Source organism: Chlamydotis macqueenii, chromosome 29, assembly GCF_036417535.1.
Source record: "Chlamydotis macqueenii isolate bChlMac1 chromosome 29, bChlMac1.mat, whole genome shotgun sequence".
Taxonomy (NCBI): Eukaryota; Metazoa; Chordata; class Aves; order Otidiformes; family Otididae; genus Chlamydotis; species Chlamydotis macqueenii.
This window is the reverse complement of record NC_141584.1, coordinates 217486-234079: the sequence shown is the minus strand read 5'-3', so window position 1 is coordinate 234079 and position 16594 is coordinate 217486. Positions and strand designations below refer to the sequence as shown.

Genomic DNA, 16594 nt, shown 5'->3' with positions numbered 1-16594 from the left:
GGTAACACACAGGACACACGGAAGTCGCAAGGGGAACATGGTCATTGAAAAAGAGACCTTAAAAAGTGAAAGGAAAGAGCATTTTTATATATGCTTCTCCTCAGCCAGAGCTGCATTCAGGGGTAGCAGCGAGAAGTGCAGCGAGAGATGTTCAGATGAGCTCTGCAGTCCCTGGTACCCACAAGGGAGATCTTTCTTAATGGGGCTGAAAACCTTTCATCCCTGGAGAGTGGTGGAGCTCAGAGAAGAGCCAGGCTTTGCTGACAGGTGTTTCGCTGCAAATCTCCCCTTGGGCAGGATGATTTGAGGAGGTTGTGAGCTCTAAGGGAAACAGTTCATTTCTTTGCTGAATACTGGTTCTGGATGTAAGGGGCTGTGCTGCTGGGTGGAGATGGGAGATGCTTCTTTCCTTGGAGGGACTGAGGTCAGGGCTCAGTATTTCACACCTGAAGATTTGACCGTTGTGGTTGTGACACATCTCCGCACAGAGGAGGATCCACCCCCTGTGACGAAGTTGCCACCTCCAGAGCTGCACATTCTTCCACTTCCAGAAGAGAAGCCACCACTGAGTATTCCTCCTCCCATGCCACAGCTGCCTCCAATGATGCTTCCTCCTCCAACTGCACATACTCCTCCTCCCATGCCATTGCCGGCTCCAAAGCCACCAGCTCTGCCTCCAGCAATGGTGGTTCTGCCTACCACAGCTGCAAAAGAAGGATGGGCTCACTGTACATGAACTGACAGCCTGGGACTCCTCATGAAACCCAGGGTGAAAGCCATTCTGCAGAGAGGATGATGGACAGATACTTACAGACATTTACGTTGGATGGGTTATCTCCACAGAGCCTGTGTAGGGAAAGGAACACAAAGTGTAAATCTAATGTAATAGAAAGCAGTTACATTGTGTGCAGTTTCCCAAGTTCTCCTTTTACTTTCTGTTCCCTTTAACATCAATCAAAACTACGGGGACATATTCCCTGTGGGGACCTCATTTCTGTTTCAGGTCTAAAAACTTGGGGGGAAAAAAAAGGTAAATCAGACTCCAACTTTAAATGGGTTCTGAGAAATTATTAAACTTCAGTCTGTCCCAAGGAGAGACAGTACCATGGTCAGGACAACATAACAGCAGGTCTCACCTGTTCTCCTCTCCCTCCAGCAGCTTCCTGTACATGGCAATCTCAACATCCAGGGCAATCTTGATGTTCAACAGCTCCTGGTACTCCTTCAGCAAGCGAGCCAGCTCCTCCTTGTCTTTGCTTAGGGCACATTCCAGCTCTTCCAGTTTTATCCTGGCATCCTTGAGGGCCATCTCACCCCGCTCCTCGGCCTCAGCAATAGCTGCCTGCAGCTGCTGGTTCTGAGAAAAAGAAAAGCAGTTTCTCAATTCCCTTCTGTGCACCCTCCACTTGAGCAGATCTCAGGACACAAACTGGATGGAAAATTGGCAGGAACCATCAATCTCCTCCAAAGGACCGGGATTTCAATGACTACGTTTCCGTCACGCTAGCCTTATCACACCACTCAGCTCAGTTGGGACCAAGCCTGATGCCATCACACAATCAGATGCTGAGGAGCCCCTACCTGCTTCTTCACATTCTCAATCTCAGCCCGCAGCCTCTGGACGTTCCTGGTCAACTCTTGGATTTCTATCTTGGTGTTGCGGAGGCTGTCCCCATGCCTACCAGCAGTGTTCTGCAGCTCTTCATACTGACAATACGGAGGCAAAGCAACTCATCAGTGACACAACCTACCCAGAACTCAGGCAGTTGCCTTGCTCTGTGGCAAGGAAAGCCGCAAACAGCGGAGACTGACCCAGGTGCCTTGACTGCTTCCCCACTCACCCGGCTCTGGTACCAAGCCTCAGCTTCAGCTCTGCTGTTCTGAGCAATCTGCTCGTACTGGCGCCTGACCTCCTCGATGATGCTGTCCAGATCCAGGTGCCGGTTGTTGTCCATAGACACCACCACGGACAGGTCCCGGCTGATTGTCTGCATCTGGGCCAGCTCCTACAACCAAGACATGAGTTAGCCTGACGATCTGAGGAGGAAAGAAAAGAGCAGCAACTCCAGGCAGCCCCTCCAGACCAAATCCACATGGGCACCCAGTCAAACCTCAGTGTCTTTGGCCACCGCACCCCTCACTGCAACTCCAGGACACCTAGGGGAGGGGAGAGCTCTTACCTCCTCGTAGATGCACCTCAGGAAGTTGATTTCATCAGTCAGAGCTCCCACCTTGGCTTCCAACTCTACTTTAGTCATGTAGGCAGAGTCCACATCCTAAAGGGAAGATCACACAGATAGACAACAGCTCCATCCCATTCCTGAAGAGCTGTTGGCAGCCAATGCCCGCCTTGGTGCTGCCTCCGTCCAAAGTCTTTGCAGTTCATCCCCTCACATCCCCTCTCTCCTGTTGCCTCTGTGACTCACCTTCTTGAGCACCACAAACTCATTTTCAGCAGCAGTGCGCCTGTTGATTTCTTCTTCATACCTGTTGAAGAGGACAAGACAAGATGAGTCTCTTGGATTGCTCACCAGTCAACCAGTGGAACCCCCCTTTCCCTCCATGGCAATCTGTCCCGTTTCTGCAGAGGGAAGACAGTGTGGAAATCTGCAAGCTGGCTTTGCCCTCCCATCTTGGCCCTCATTTCTTCCTTTGCCTCTCACTGCACTTACTTGGTTTTGTACTCCTCCACGTATTGCCGCATATTCTGCAACTCTGACTCCAGCTGTCCCCTCTGTCCCAGAAGAGACTCTAGCCTCCTCCTCAGGTTCTGGATGTAATTTTCAAAGATGACATCGAGGTTCTTCCTTGGCCCAGAAGGCCCTTGCTGTTGGAGGAGCTCCCACTTGGTGGAGAGGACCTTGTTCTGTTGCTCCAGGAAGCGGACCTGAAACGTCACAAGGGGATGTGTGAGATATTCACCTAGGGAGACATCACACTGCTCAAACCTGCTGCTTGTTTGAGAGACTAAGGGAAACATTTCCCTTATCACCAACGGGCTTGTGGCTAGTTGAAATACAGTTTTCCAAGAGGAAGATTCCTCCCTTCTTCCTCCTTTTTTTTTTCTCTTATCCTTCACTTATCCTCATGTCTCCTCCTACATTTCCACTCATTTTTTTAGAAATGGTTCCATTCCAGATTTACAGATTACTGCCATTTCCAATTGAAAATTTTGACCCACATTAATTTGCAGAAGCATCAGAACATTTTCTACTTTCCAATGAATGAAATCCCATATGTCTCAATATTGGAGAACGTTCCTTTTGTCAGATACAAAAGGTATTCAATACATATTTATATATATGTATATATATATATATACATAAAAAACTATGAAGCACACTTATAACCAATGTTCTCCCAGTGCAGACAGTCTAAATAATATTCATCTGTACTTGAACTGAAATAAGGAACAGCCAGGAATTAACCGAAAGTTCATTCCTACATTCTGAGTTCCTCAAGAAGAAACTCTCCTTGAAAAAGGACAGACTTAAAAAACCACTTAGGATAATTGAGTGTATATTATTATCATTTTGACCTTACTGTACAGAGAACACTAGAGAGAAAAGCTAAGGAAGAATTTGGATCAACCAAACCCAGAGAAAGTCCTTTGTTTTCCCTGCGAATGTAAAATATTAATGTTCTTGTAGGAAGGAAGAACACTGCCAGCCTTCCAGACCTGCCAAGGACAATACTTCCCTTGCCACAGCACAGGAAAGTTCCTGAAAATCCCCACTGCCAAGCAATTACAGTTCCAGTCTCTCACCTTGTCAATGAAAGAGGCAAACTGATTGTTAAGAGTCTTGATCTGCTCCTTCTCCTGGCACTTCACTTGTTGGATCTGAGGATCAATATCAACATGGACTGGCCGCAGGAGGGTTGGGTCAACCTGCACCGGCTGGATGCCTCCAGGGAACCCAGGACCACCTCTCACAGGACCACCAAAGCTGCCTATTCCACCACCAATGACACCTCCTCCGATGCTGCCAAATCCTCCTCCATAGCCTCCACCAAAGCCACCAATTCTACATCCATATCCACCGCCATAAGAGCCACCCATGGAAATTCTTCCGCTGCCACCCAGGTTATGGAGGCTCCTGCTGCTAAAACCTCCACATCGTCCGCTGCCTCCAGTTCCCCTGGATGTGGAGAATGAGCTATAGCTGATCCTGCTTCTGCCCCCACTTCCTCCAAAGCCACCACCGATGGCAGAACAAGAGCTGTATCCCCTTTTGCTTCCGCCTCCAAAGCTTCTACAGATCGACTGCCGAGACATGGCTGTTCCTTCCAAGGAGAGTTGAGGAGAGCAGAAAGACCAACGGAGCTGTGCTGCTGAGGGAGGGGTGCAGAGAGAAGTGTGCACAGTCTTCTCTGTCTCCACAGCTTCAGGCATTCCCTTTTATCTGATTCTGGAGGTGGGCTGGGACAGCATGGGCGTGAAGAGGAAACAAATTTACTGTCTTCATCAGCTTGGTGCGGTTAACAGATTTTTGCCAAATTGTTGACTCCACCCAGAAATACGCTTTGCATTGCAGAAGTGAATAAAAGAGCAAGAGCATTGAAACAGGTCTCAATGAGTAAGTGGACTCTCATATCTTTATGGCATCTGGAAAAATATGTTTTACAGTGATGTAGTCATGTTCTTCGTCCCTCCCACCTTTCTGTTCACTCCTAATGATTTCATAGTTTGTCTGGATCTAGGTCTTTTGCACTGACACTCAATGTCAGGCAAGCATTTTGGTGAAAACCTACTGGAATGAGACTTTCACAATTCCCCCAAGCACATCCCAAGTCTCCCTCTTAAGTGGAAAATTGCTGATGGCTTTCCAAGTAGCAATTACTCAGGGTAGAGTGAGAATACCACACATTAACATTTAACAACGGTCAGCATTTCTTTGTTATCCAGAAAGGAGGTGCTTAGTTCCTCTCCTAAGAGCATCAGTTGGGATGTGTCTTCTTCTAGGGCACACTCGTGCAAAATATGTCTCCTGGAGTCTGAGATAATCAGGTGCTGAGACTCTGAGCACCAGAGCAGAATGAGCAAGAGAACAAGGATGTCCAAGCTCCTTCCTTGTGCTCAGATGGCCACAGGGATTGCTGAACCTGTTGAGGAATTAAAGGACACTTCGGGCACTAGATATAGTAATGATGACTGAAGACAGACAAATGGCAGAGAAATGGTGGCAGGGATAACAGTGACTTGTTAATTTTTTTTTTTAATTTAAATTGGTACGCAAATTGTCAGGCTGAGTTCATCATACTTGATCATTTTGAAATATGGGGCAACTAAAAGGTAGAAGCTCTGTTGCTTTCCTAAGTAATATTAGTTAAAGTATTGCTGTATATGAAGTGTGCTTTAAGAGGTAGGGCGTCTTTGCCCACATCTTTGACCACAGTAAATTTGGGGTGGAAGAGAGAGGAGGTGCTGACCAAATTCACTTTAGAAAAAATTATCTTTAAGACATCAGCTGCTGCTTACAACTAGGAAATTATAATGTTTACTTTAATGCATAAGCTATCTGACTATGGAGTAGAAAGTTCACCTGAAAGACATCTTGCAGGTATCTTCTGGGTCTCATTTATCAAATACATATTTTAACTACATGTATGAAATTTAAGAAAAAAAAAATCAGTATTTTCCTAGTGCCTAGTTCCTGAAAATCATCAATAAATGTCAATGGAATTTTATTTTAAAGCTTTCTAAGCATTTCAGCAGTCGAGCATTATAATATATCTAAGCTTCCAATGTGGAATATATGTGTGTGTGAATTTTTGCAATCACCCATAAGATTTGTGCAACTAAAAGTTTTTTGAAAGTATCACTGGATACCAGCCTTCACCCACAGACACTTCAAAGATTTTGAAAAACCAGCCCAGAGAATCACTTTCAAAAGCCTCCAGAGAAATCAGAAACATAAATGCCATTGACTGTCACTGAGATGAGGCTGCTTGACACCATGGTCTCTTCAGAGAATGAGGTGTAGGGGAGTGGAGAACGTTACCCTTGAGGGACTCGTATCATGGTTGGCCAAGGGTTATCCTACCCTTGAGGGACACAAGTAATGGCTGGCCATGGGATATCCTATGCTTGAAGGACTCAAGTTACGGTTGGGCAAGGGTTATTCAGGCATGTGTGTGGCTTGCCTTCTGTGACAGGCTGAAGCTGGAGAATGGGAAGGGAGGGGACATCTTCATTGTCAAAAGAAGCTTGAATTAAGAGGGTCTTGTTTCTCCGTTGTTATCCCCAAGACAGGGAGTTACATTCTCCAGATCATTCTGCAGTCCCGTGCACTCGCCTGTGACGTGCAGTCCTGCAGAGGTGTAGAGTAGCTTGATTATCGATTATTAGAGAAAACAGGTTCCCTCCAGACTACCAAACGCACGGTAGCTGCCTCTCTCGGAAGGCAGTGTGACTTGGTTGTAACAACCCGCATGCGAGCTCCACGATGCAGGGGAAGATTTGTTAAGTCAGCCAAATGCCTGGATGCTGACCACATTCAGCACACACAGATAAGACACCCAGATTGAGTCACTCTGACATCTTCAGACAAGATGTGGAGATTGTACCAAACCTGGAGTCACTTCAGCCTCCTCCAGGTAAAACTCGAAAGACAGCCTGGGCTCCAGCCGTTCCTTCAGATCTCTTATGCAAGGAGCTGTGCACAGCAAAATCATCGACACTAGGCAAAACGTGAACTCTGCAGAAAATGTAGATGGAGACCAAGCCAGGCTGCAGCTTCAGATCTCACACAGCAAAGAGATTCTGGCACCACAGAGGAGGATGTCGCAATGACTCCTCACAACAATGCCTACAATGCTGTGTTTCAGATTTTAAAGCTGAGAAGAAACATAGTCTTAAAACTAAGAACGAAAACAGGTGACTCTTGCCCCAGGCCAAACCCCAAAGTGCTCTTGGCACAGCCCCAGCTTCTCAGAGGCATCGCCTTCTCATCATCTTCTGTTTGGGCCAAACACAGCCATATTCCCCGGCTCTACTGTGTTTCAAGGCAAGCAGAAGTCCCTCTTCTGAGAACCCTGTAATCATTCCCCAGTGCCTTGCCTGGACCACTGCAGATCTAGGTCTGCAGGTTCCTGACCTGCTACAGGGACACTGGCAGCTCACAACACGTTGTTGTGGGACTCCTGAACCACTACTGAAAGTGATTTCTGTGTCTTTGATCTCTTCTTGTGGTGGAGGAACTGAAGCGCAGATCAAACACACCAACGTTCTTCTCCCATACCCCTCCTCGAGCTTGACCAAATCTCTCCCACTTGCTCTCAATGTAAAGACAAGACCCTGTGGGGGTCTGACTTTTCAAGGGAGCTGATGGGTACCTGAGCCCACGGGTCTGGGGTAAATCATGCCTTCCCTGCCCTTCATGTTCCCACTGCTGGTCAATGTAGGGGAGGATGGTTGAGTGGTTCTCAAGCACTCCTGGTGATCGTAGGGTGCCAAACTGTGCAGCTTTCCTGGCCACAGCCTACTTGTACACCAGGGGGTAGGTGCTTGGCCAACATCCACATCCATGCTTGCAGGCAGCTGTAAAGCTGCCCACCCACAAGATTCCTACCGTTGCCTCCTTCCCCTGCCGCGTAGCAAAGTCCACTCCAAGGCAGGAAACTCAGATAAGTTAACAGCAGACGGAGCTGATGTCTGCCCCCATCCTGCTGCTAACAATTTCCGTCATCAGTCAATGTGTTTGGGTCTCTACGGGTTTCGCCACTGTGTACTGGCAGCATTCCTGCAGAAATCCTATAACTTTCTCTTTGCCTTTGCAGCATACCCTGTACACTGCTTGTTCCTGCTCTAAAAATCTAAAATCCAAGAGACAGATTAATAAAACCTCTTTCGTTGAATAGCTGCAATTTGTATGCTACCAGACCACTCCACTAAGATGTGACATGAGCAACAGGGTACTGAATGCCTTAGTTCGCCTAAATATTGGCATGAGGTAGCCTGTAGCCTCATCATTGATTCAGAAGGTGTTGGAATCCTCTGTGCTGGAGGTTTCAGGATACAACAAATGAAGATTTCTGCTGTGGAAATGACTGTACATGATTTCAAGGATGACGCTATGTAAGGACCTCCCAAAAATTTGAAAACCTCCTCTAGTTTGGGTTCCTAGCACCCCTGCGTGCTCACGTTTACTGCACGTTGCTTGACTGGAGCATCCAGAATCCCACATTCCAGCTATGGGCTGGTGCTTTCACACACTGCAATGACTGATAGGAGTCAAGAGGCATCACCTGTGCTTGGACACTTGCCTATCTCCATCCACACACCCATGCAGTTCCCTCAGAGCACAGTCGTGATGCTTGGAACTCTAGAACAACGCACACCCACCCAAGTTGCTTCCCCAACAGCTAAAACCACCTTGCCTACAAGTGGCTTCCAAAGCAATTACACAAAGACATCGTGAATGTTCTCTGCAATTTTATTGAGAATGGCAACATCCCAAGGAAGTAGGACATACCACAAACAGAAGAGGAAGGGAGGTGGGGACAGCACATCTTGTTCCGTGTCACAGGGAGCCTGGCACTGAAGAGCAAGCTTTGTTCTCCTTAGAAAAAGTCCATGTGTGCATGAGGTGTTACCAGGTGTTGTGGAGAGCAATGACAAGTGGAAATGGAAGCCAGGGCTGCAGAGAGAGCTCCTGCTGACAGCACACTGTGGCTGCCAGGTGAGCAAAGCTGTCCAGGTGCTCCACCCTAGGGCCATTAATCCCTCTGGCCACCAGCCAAGAAGATGCTCGCTCCCCGGCTCTGCCAAGGGAGGCGTCCCGCTTACCCCACATCTACCCTGACCCCAAAGGCTAGTGAGTGGAAGCAGCAGGATGTACTGCATGCAGAAGCACCCCAGAGATACGGCCATCGAGGAAGGGACATGCGGACAGAAGAGGAAAGAGGGGTTTTATACACATTTGCCACGAGGCAGCCGGAAATGTACAACCCAGCAAGAAATGCAGAGCGTTTCCCTCCTGTAAATCAGCTCTCCGTGCTGGGTAGCCACGAGTGAGACTTTTCTTTGCTCAGATGGTTATTTCATCGCTGGGCTGGGGACTAGCGAGCAGCTTGCCAGGGCTGCTAGCGGGACATGGCATTGTCAGGAGACTCCTTTGATGGGACCAAGCCAGGTAGATGAGCTGGTACGTGGTGGGCCGTGAGGGACGCAGTTCATTTCATTGCAAGGCACCGGAGCTGGATTTAAGGAGGCTGGGCTGCTGCTGGGAGAAGATAGGAGATGCTTCTTTCCATTTTCAATCTGGCTTTGGGGCTTCAGAATCTCACTCCTGAAGATTTGACGGAAGTGGTCGTGATACATCTCCGTACGGAGGACGATCCCCCACCGGAGCTGAAGTTGCCACCTCCAGAGCCGCACATCCTTCCACTTCCAGAAGAGAAGCCGCCGCCGTACATTCCTCCTCCCATTCCAGAGCTGCCGCCCATGCTTCCTCCTCCAAAGCTTCCTCCTACTCCACAGACACCTCCTCCCATTCCTCCGCCCATGCCGCTGCCGCCTCCAAAGCCTCCTCCCATGCCGCTGCCGCCTCCAAAGCCTCCTCCCATGCCGCTGCCACCTCCGAAGCCTCCTCCCATGCCTCCTCTGCCTCCAGAGATGGTGGTCCTGCCTACCACAGCTGGAAGAGAAGCACAGGTTACATACCCGTTCTCCATTGGCAGGCTGTAGCTCCAAAAAGACATGGTCTACTACTGCTTCTCAAGGAAACAGATGCAGATACTTACAGACATTGACGTTGGACATGCCATCATTGCACAGCCTGTGGGGGAAAACAGGACCAGTTAATCCTACGGAGCGTGCAAGTTTCCTCAGCTGAGAATTTCCTTTTTTTAACAAGGTATATATTCATTATTCTTTCTATATTTTCCAATTATTCTTTAGAAAAACTGGGCAACCTTGAACGTAACGTTCTTATAAATATGGAAAACATAAGGGTAAGAATTGCAGCATTAATGATACAAAATTTGTCTTTAGAATTTATGCAAAGATTTTACCCATGTGTTGTACACTTTGTCAAGAATATAGTCAAATATATGCATAGAAAGAGAGGTACCTGTTCTCCTCTCCCTCCAGCAGCTTCCTGTACATGGCAATCTCAACGTCCAGGGCAATCTTGATGTTCAGCAGCTCCTGGTACTCCTTCAGCAAGCGAGCCAGCTCCTCCTTGTCTTTGCTTAGGGCAGATTCCAGCTCTTCCAGTTTTATCCTGGCATCCTTGAGGGCCATCTCACCCCGCTCCTCGGCCTCAGCAATAGCTGCCTGCAGCTGCTGGTTCTGAGAAAAAGAAAAGCAGTTTCTCAATTCCCTTCTGTGCACCCTCCACTTGAGCAGATCTCAGGACACAAACTGGATGGAAAATTGGCAGGAACCATCAATCTCCTCCAAAGGACCGGGATTTCAATGACTACGTTTCCGTCACGCTAGCCTTATCACACCACTCAGCTCAGTTGGGACCAAGCCTGATGCCATCACACAATCAGATGCTGAGGAGCCCCTACCTGCTTCTTCACATTCTCAATCTCAGCCCGCAGCCTCTGGACGTTCCTGGTCAACTCTTGGATTTCTATCTTGGTGTTGCGGAGGCTGTCCCCATGCCTACCAGCAGTGTTCTGCAGCTCTTCATACTGACAATACGGAGGCAAAGCAACTCATCAGTGACACAACCTACCCAGAACTCAGGCAGTTGCCTTGCTCTGTGGCAAGGAAAGCCGCAAACAGCGGAGACTGACCCAGGTGCCTTGACTGCTTCCCCACTCACCCGGCTCTGGTACCAAGCCTCAGCTTCAGCTCTGCTGTTCTGAGCAATCTGCTCGTACTGGCGCCTGACCTCCTCGATGATGCTGTCCAGATCCAGGTGCCGGTTGTTGTCCATAGACACCACCACGGACAGGTCCCGGCTGATTGTCTGCATCTGGGCCAGCTCCTACAACCAAGACATGAGTTAGCCTGACGATCTGAGGAGGAAAGAAAAGAGCAGCAACTCCAGGCAGCCCCTCCAGACCAAATCCACATGGGCACCCAGTCAAACCTCAGTGTCTTTGGCCACCGCACCCCTCACTGCAACTCCAGGACACCTAGGGGAGGGGAGAGCTCTTACCTCCTCGTAGATGCACCTCAGGAAGTTGATTTCATCAGTCAGAGCTCCCACCTTGGCTTCCAACTCTACTTTAGTCATGTAGGCAGAGTCCACATCCTAAAGGGAAGATCACACAGATAGACAACAGCTCCATCCCATTCCTGAAGAGCTGTTGGCAGCCAATGCCCGCCTTGGTGCTGCCTCCGTCCAAAGTCTTTGCAGTTCATCCCCTCACATCCCCTCTCTCCTGTTGCCTCTGTGACTCACCTTCTTGAGCACCACAAACTCATTTTCAGCAGCAGTGCGCCTGTTGATTTCTTCTTCATACCTGTTGAAGAGGACAAGACAAGATGAGTCTCTTGGATTGCTCACCAGTCAACCAGTGGAACCCCCCTTTCCCTCCATGGCAATCTGTCCCGTTTCTGCAGAGGGAAGACAGTGTGGAAATCTGCAAGCTGGCTTTGCCCTCCCATCTTGGCCCTCATTTCTTCCTTTGCCTCTCACTGCACTTACTTGGTTTTGTACTCCTCCACGTATTGCCGCATATTCTGCAACTCTGACTCCAGCTGTCCCCTCTGTCCCAGAAGAGACTCTAGCCTCCTCCTCAGGTTCTGGATGTAATTTTCAAAGATGACATCGAGGTTCTTCCTTGGCCCAGAAGGCCCTTGCTGTTGGAGGAGCTCCCACTTGGTGGAGAGGACCTTGTTCTGTTGCTCCAGGAAGCGGACCTGAAACGTCACAAGGGGATGTGTGAGATATTCACCTAGGGAGACATCACACTGCTCAAACCTGCTGCTTGTTTGAGAGACTAAGGGAAACATTTCCCATTTCCTGAACTATGGCACGTCCAACTCCTAAAGTGCATGATAAGCATTATTAAATGTTGAGTCATTCAGAAATTCTCATTTTGGGACAAAAAAATGTTTTAAATAGAAATCATCATCCTCATTTTCCATGGCATCAGTTTTGGACGTTGATATCATCTTTGCGGTTGTGAAGTCAATACAAAAATATATTTTTTTTCTCCTCCTTGCACATAGATTTGTAAATACTTGTACAAATGATTCTGTATTTTTGGGGTTTCTGTTTGAAATGAAAATTATCCAAGAGTGTTGGAAAGGAATTTAATACTCTCATGTTCATAGAATCAGTTCCTTGAAAATAAAGTTTCATTAAAAATAAAAGTACTGTAGTGAGAACTCTTAGAATAACTCAATATGCAATGATGACTTTACCCTGAATCACACTACAAATTAGTCTGAAGAGATGGCTAGGCAAGAGAATCTACAGAATATCCCACATATCTTGTCTTTAATCTACCATTGATGTGAAAATCTTGCCCATTGTTCAGTATTACTCAATAAGACCTTAATAATAACTTTCTTCTACAACATCAGTCTTGCAAACTTTACTTTGTTGATAAGAAAAACCATTCCCTTTCCACGCCACAGGAATGTCATTTAAAATCCCCACCTCCACACAAGCACCGTCCTGATTTCTCACCTTGTCAATGAAAGAGGCAAACTGATTGTTAAGAGTCTTGATCTGCTCCTTCTCCTGGTTTTTGACTTGCTGGATCTGGGGATCAATCTCAACATGGACTGGCTGGAGGAGGGTTGGGTCAACTTGCACCGGTTGGATGCCTCCGGGAAAGCCAGGGCCACCAAAGCCACCCATTCCTCCACCGCCCATTCCTCCACCACCAATTCCTCCACCAAAGCCACCCATTCCTCCACCACCTATTCCACCACCACCCATTCCTCCACCAAAGCCACCCATTCCGCCTCCGTAGCCTCCACCAAAGCCACCCATTCTCCCGCCGTATCCTCCACCACCATAGCATCCGCCCACGGTAATTCTTCTGCTGCCACCCATGTTATGGAGGCTTCTGCTGCCAAACCCTCCGCAATGTCCACCTCCTCCACCTCCCCTGGATGAGGAGTATGAGCTGTAACTGATCCTGCTTCTGCCGCCACCTCCTCCAAAGCCACCACCAATGGCAGAGCAAGAGCTGTAGCCCCTTCTACTCCCGCCTCCAAAGCTTCTGCAGGCAGACTGTCGAGACATGGCTGTTTCTCCTAAGCAAAGTCAAAATCAAGAAGTGCAGAAAGACCAATGGAGCTGTGCTGCTGAGGGATGGATGCAGAGAGAAGTGTGCACAGTCTTCTCTGGCTCCAGAACTTCAGGCACTCCCTTTTATCCGCTTCTGGAGGTGGGCTGGGACAGCATGGGCGTGAAGGTGGAAACCAATTTATTATTTTCATCAGCACGGTGTTGTTGACAGATTCTCAGTTGAGCTTTACCATATTTGGGCCTGCCTAGAAACACACCCTGCAATATAGAAGTGAATAAAAGAACAAGAACATTGAAACAGGTCTCAGTGACTAAGTGGACTCTCATGTATCTTTACGACATCTTGGAAATCAACTTTTATGATAATGCACTTTTCTGCAGCCCCTCATTGGATTTCCAGCCTTCATTAGTGGTTCCCAATAATTCTAGATATAGATCTTACCAATCAAAGCTCCATTGAAAGGACAAGTTTTTATGACATCCCAGCTATAATATAGTTTTCACAATTCCTTAAACACACCCTAAATCCCCTTTTTGTATTTAAAATTGCCTTTGGCATTTTAAAAGAAGTTTCCCAATCTTGCACAGGAACTCATGACACCAAAGTTTGAAGAGACTCAGCATATTCTCCTGCTAGAAAGGAAAAACATCTCCTTGGAGTGCACGTGGTGTGACTTTGAATGGGAGTGTCTTCTTCCTGTGGATTAAATTCCCTCCAACTGTATCTCCCCAAATCTGTGACAACTGGGATCTTGGATGATGCTGGAGCAGAGTGAACAAGACAATTTGAATCATCACGCTCCTTCTCTGAGCTCTTCTGGGGGCGATGGGGAGTGACAACCTGTGGAAGAACAAAGGGATGCATCAGGCTGCTGTTTTGGTGAGGCTGGGAACAGACGGACAAGCACTACAGAAGCAGAACGACAGATGAACAGTTCAAGGTGGTGAGAGGTTCCATCTCTCAGATAAATGTTGCTGACCTCTTGTTTACCTGGTGATTTCCAAAGATGAGCCAGCTGAAGGGGAAAATGCTGTTAAGAAATGGAGCTATTACAACTTCTAAGGCATAGTATATCCTCTTGGTTTCAAATATTCCGTTGGGAAAGGATGATATTTTAGAAATGTATTCTGTAGAATGTCTCTAAAATAAAGCAGTCTATTTTTTGTTTGCATGTAAATTAAATATTAATTACTCATAAGGTTCCAGATTAAGATAGAAAATATACAATGATGTTGATGTGCAGTGTTCTGAAGAAAGTAGATAATAGGTGCTGGTTAAAAGAAAAGGTCTGTAAATATTTAAAAGGCATTCTGAAGATATTCTCTGGGTATTATCAATTACTTATATGTTAAAAGTTAAGGAGTGAAATATACAATGATTAATCCCATCTTCTCCAGATAATGGCCGGCACAATTAATCAAAAAGTGACAGAGAAAATACATGTTACAGCCCTTCAAAAGATTTAAAACAATTACGAACATGAATTTAAGGTAATTCAAATGACTTACATATGAGCATGTACATTCATAAGGAATTTTCAGAATCTCCTATAAGACTTGTGCAACTAAATTGTTGCTTGAAAGTATCACTATGTGGCCTACAGACACTTCAAAGATTTTGAAAAACCAGCCCAGAGAATCACTTTCAAAAGCCTCCAGAGAAATCAGAAACATAAATGCCATTGACTGTCACTGAGATGAGGCTGCTTGACACCATGGTCTCTTCAGAGAATGAGGTGTAGGGGAGTGGAGAACGTTACCCTTGAGGGACTCGTATCATGGTTGGCCAAGGGTTATCCTACCCTTGAGGGACACAAGTAATGGCTGGCCATGGGATATCCAATGCTTGAGGGACTCAAGTCACAGTTGGCCAAGGATTACCCAGTTGTGTGTGGTCTGCCTTCTGTGACAAGCTGCAGCTGGAGAATGTTCCCTACAGCAAAGAAGGGACACATGGAATATGCGCTCCCATGGAGAAGTAGGGTAGGTTGGTTTTTAGTTAAAGAGAACAGGGTTTTTTTGTTCTCATGGCCTCCCTCCAGACTACCAAACGCACGGTAGCTGCCTCTCTCGGAAGGCAGTGTGACTTGGTTGTAACAACCCGCATGGGAGCTCCACGATGCAGGGGAAGATTTGTTAAGTCAGCCAAATGCCTGGATGCTGACCACATTCAGCACACACAGATAAGACACCCAGATTGAGTCACTCTGACATCTTCAGACAAGATGTGGAGATTGTACCAAACCTGGAATCACTTCAGCCTCCTCCAGGTAAGAGTCAGTATCAAGCCTGGGCTCCAGCCGTTCCTTCAGATCTCTTATGCAAGGAGCCGTGCACAGCAAAATCATCGACACTAGGCAAAACGTGAACTCTGCAGAAAATGTAGATGGAGACCAAGCCAGGCTGCAGCTTCAGATCTCACACAGCAAAGAGATTCTGGCACCACAGAGGAGGATGTCGCAATGACTCCTCACAACAATGCCTACAATGCTGTGTTTCAGATTTTAAAGCTGAGAAGAAACATAGTCTTAAAACTAAGAACGAAAACAGGTGACTCTTGCCCCAAGCCAAACCCCAAAGTGCTCTTGGCTCAGCCCCAGCTTCTCAGAGGCATCGCCTTCTCATCGCCTTCTGTTTGGGCCAAATTTCTGCTGGACTTCAAAGCAAGTAGAAGTCCCTCTTCTGAGAACCCTGTAACCATTCCCCAGTGCCTTGCCTGGACCACTTCCTAGGTCTGCAGCTTCCTGACCTGCTATAGGTTTCTGTCTCTTTGATCTCTTCTTTGTGGTGGAGGAACTTTGTGGTGTAGGTGTTGATGTTTTCAAACACATCAGCAGTTTCTCCCAGTCTTTTTCCCATACCCCTCTTCGAGCTATACCAAATCTCTCCCACTGCCTCTTAAGGTAAAGACGAGACCCTGGGGGATCTTATCTGACTTCTCAGAGAGGTGATGGGTACCTGATCCCGTGGGTTCAGGACAAATTGTGTGCTCCCAGCCCTTCATGTTTCCACTGCTGGTCAATAAAGGAGAGGATGAGTTGTTGGTTCTCAAGCACTCCTGGTTGCTGAGCTGTGCAGCCTGCCTGGCCACAGCCTACTTGTACACCAGAGGGTAGGTGCTTGGTCAACATCCATACAGGATCATAGACTCATAGAGTATTTTGGGTTGGAAGGGACTGTTACAGCCCATCCAGTCCAACCCCCTCCAAGGAGCAGGGACATCTCCAACCAGATCAGGTTGCTCAGAGCCCCGTCCAACCTGGCCTGGAATGTTTCCAGGGATGGGGTATCCACCACTTCTCTGGGCAACCTATGCCAGTGTTTTACCTCCCTCATGGTAAAAAAAAAAAAAATTCCTTATATCCAGCCTGGATCTACGTCCCTCTATTTTAAAACCATTAGCCTCATCCTGTCACAACAGGGCC

The 16594-nt window shown here is 47.4% G+C and overlaps 2 protein-coding genes across 6 annotated transcripts; both read right to left on the bottom strand.

The window, feature by feature from the left end:
- Positions 1-432: 432 nt before the first annotated feature.
- LOC147597022 (keratin, type II cytoskeletal cochleal-like) lies at positions 433-4276 on the bottom strand. Its single transcript, XM_086768728.1, has 9 exons — positions 3767-4276; positions 2673-2887; positions 2427-2487; positions 2181-2276; positions 1842-2006; positions 1582-1707; positions 1137-1357; positions 812-846; positions 433-704 (listed from the first exon to the last, which is right to left on the bottom strand). Exons 1-9 carry the CDS (start codon positions 4274-4276, stop codon positions 433-435), a joined length of 1701 nt encoding a protein of 566 aa, XP_086624854.1.
- A 5000-nt stretch (positions 4277-9276) lies between these two features.
- LOC147597021 (keratin, type II cytoskeletal 6A-like) lies at positions 9277-13163 on the bottom strand. 5 transcript variants are annotated; one of them, XM_086768723.1, is made up of 11 exons: positions 12833-13163; positions 12600-12790; positions 11610-11824; positions 11364-11424; positions 11118-11213; positions 10779-10943; positions 10519-10644; positions 10074-10294; positions 9745-9779; positions 9600-9638; positions 9277-9530 (listed from the first exon to the last, which is right to left on the bottom strand). In XM_086768723.1, the coding sequence occupies exons 1-11, from the start codon at positions 13161-13163 to the stop codon at positions 9277-9279; spliced, it is 1734 nt and encodes a 577-aa protein (XP_086624849.1). The 5 variants fall into 5 exon arrangements, with proteins under 5 accessions (XP_086624849.1, XP_086624850.1, XP_086624848.1 ...); XM_086768724.1 differs by having other exon boundaries at positions 9277-9497; positions 9570-9638; positions 12600-12775; XM_086768722.1 differs by having other exon boundaries at positions 9277-9497; positions 9570-9638; positions 12600-13163.
- Positions 13164-16594: the final 3431 nt, after the last annotated feature.

Bases quoted from the DNA above. Each gene is read 5' to 3' on its own strand.
- LOC147597021 (XM_086768720.1), bottom strand. From the start codon at position 13,163: ATGTCTCGACAGTCTGCCTGCAGAAGCTTTGGAGGCGGGAGTAGAAGG. The intron at 10,645-10,778 runs GTGAGTGGGGAA...CCGTATTGTCAG, and splicing joins AGGCTTGGTACCAGAGCCGG to TATGAAGAGCTGCAGAACAC. The intron at 9,639-9,744 runs GTAAGTATCTGC...CTTCTCTTCCAG, and splicing joins CATGTCCAACGTCAATGTCT to CTGTGGTAGGCAGGACCACC.
- LOC147597022 (XM_086768728.1), bottom strand. From the start codon at position 4,276: ATGTCTCGGCAGTCGATCTGTAGAAGCTTTGGAGGCGGAAGCAAAAGG. The intron at 2,007-2,180 runs GTAAGAGCTCTC...TCTTGGTTGTAG, and splicing joins TGAGGTGCATCTACGAGGAG to GAGCTGGCCCAGATGCAGAC. The intron at 1,358-1,581 runs GTAGGGGCTCCT...TCTTTTTCTCAG, and splicing joins TTGAGAATGTGAAGAAGCAG to AACCAGCAGCTGCAGGCAGC.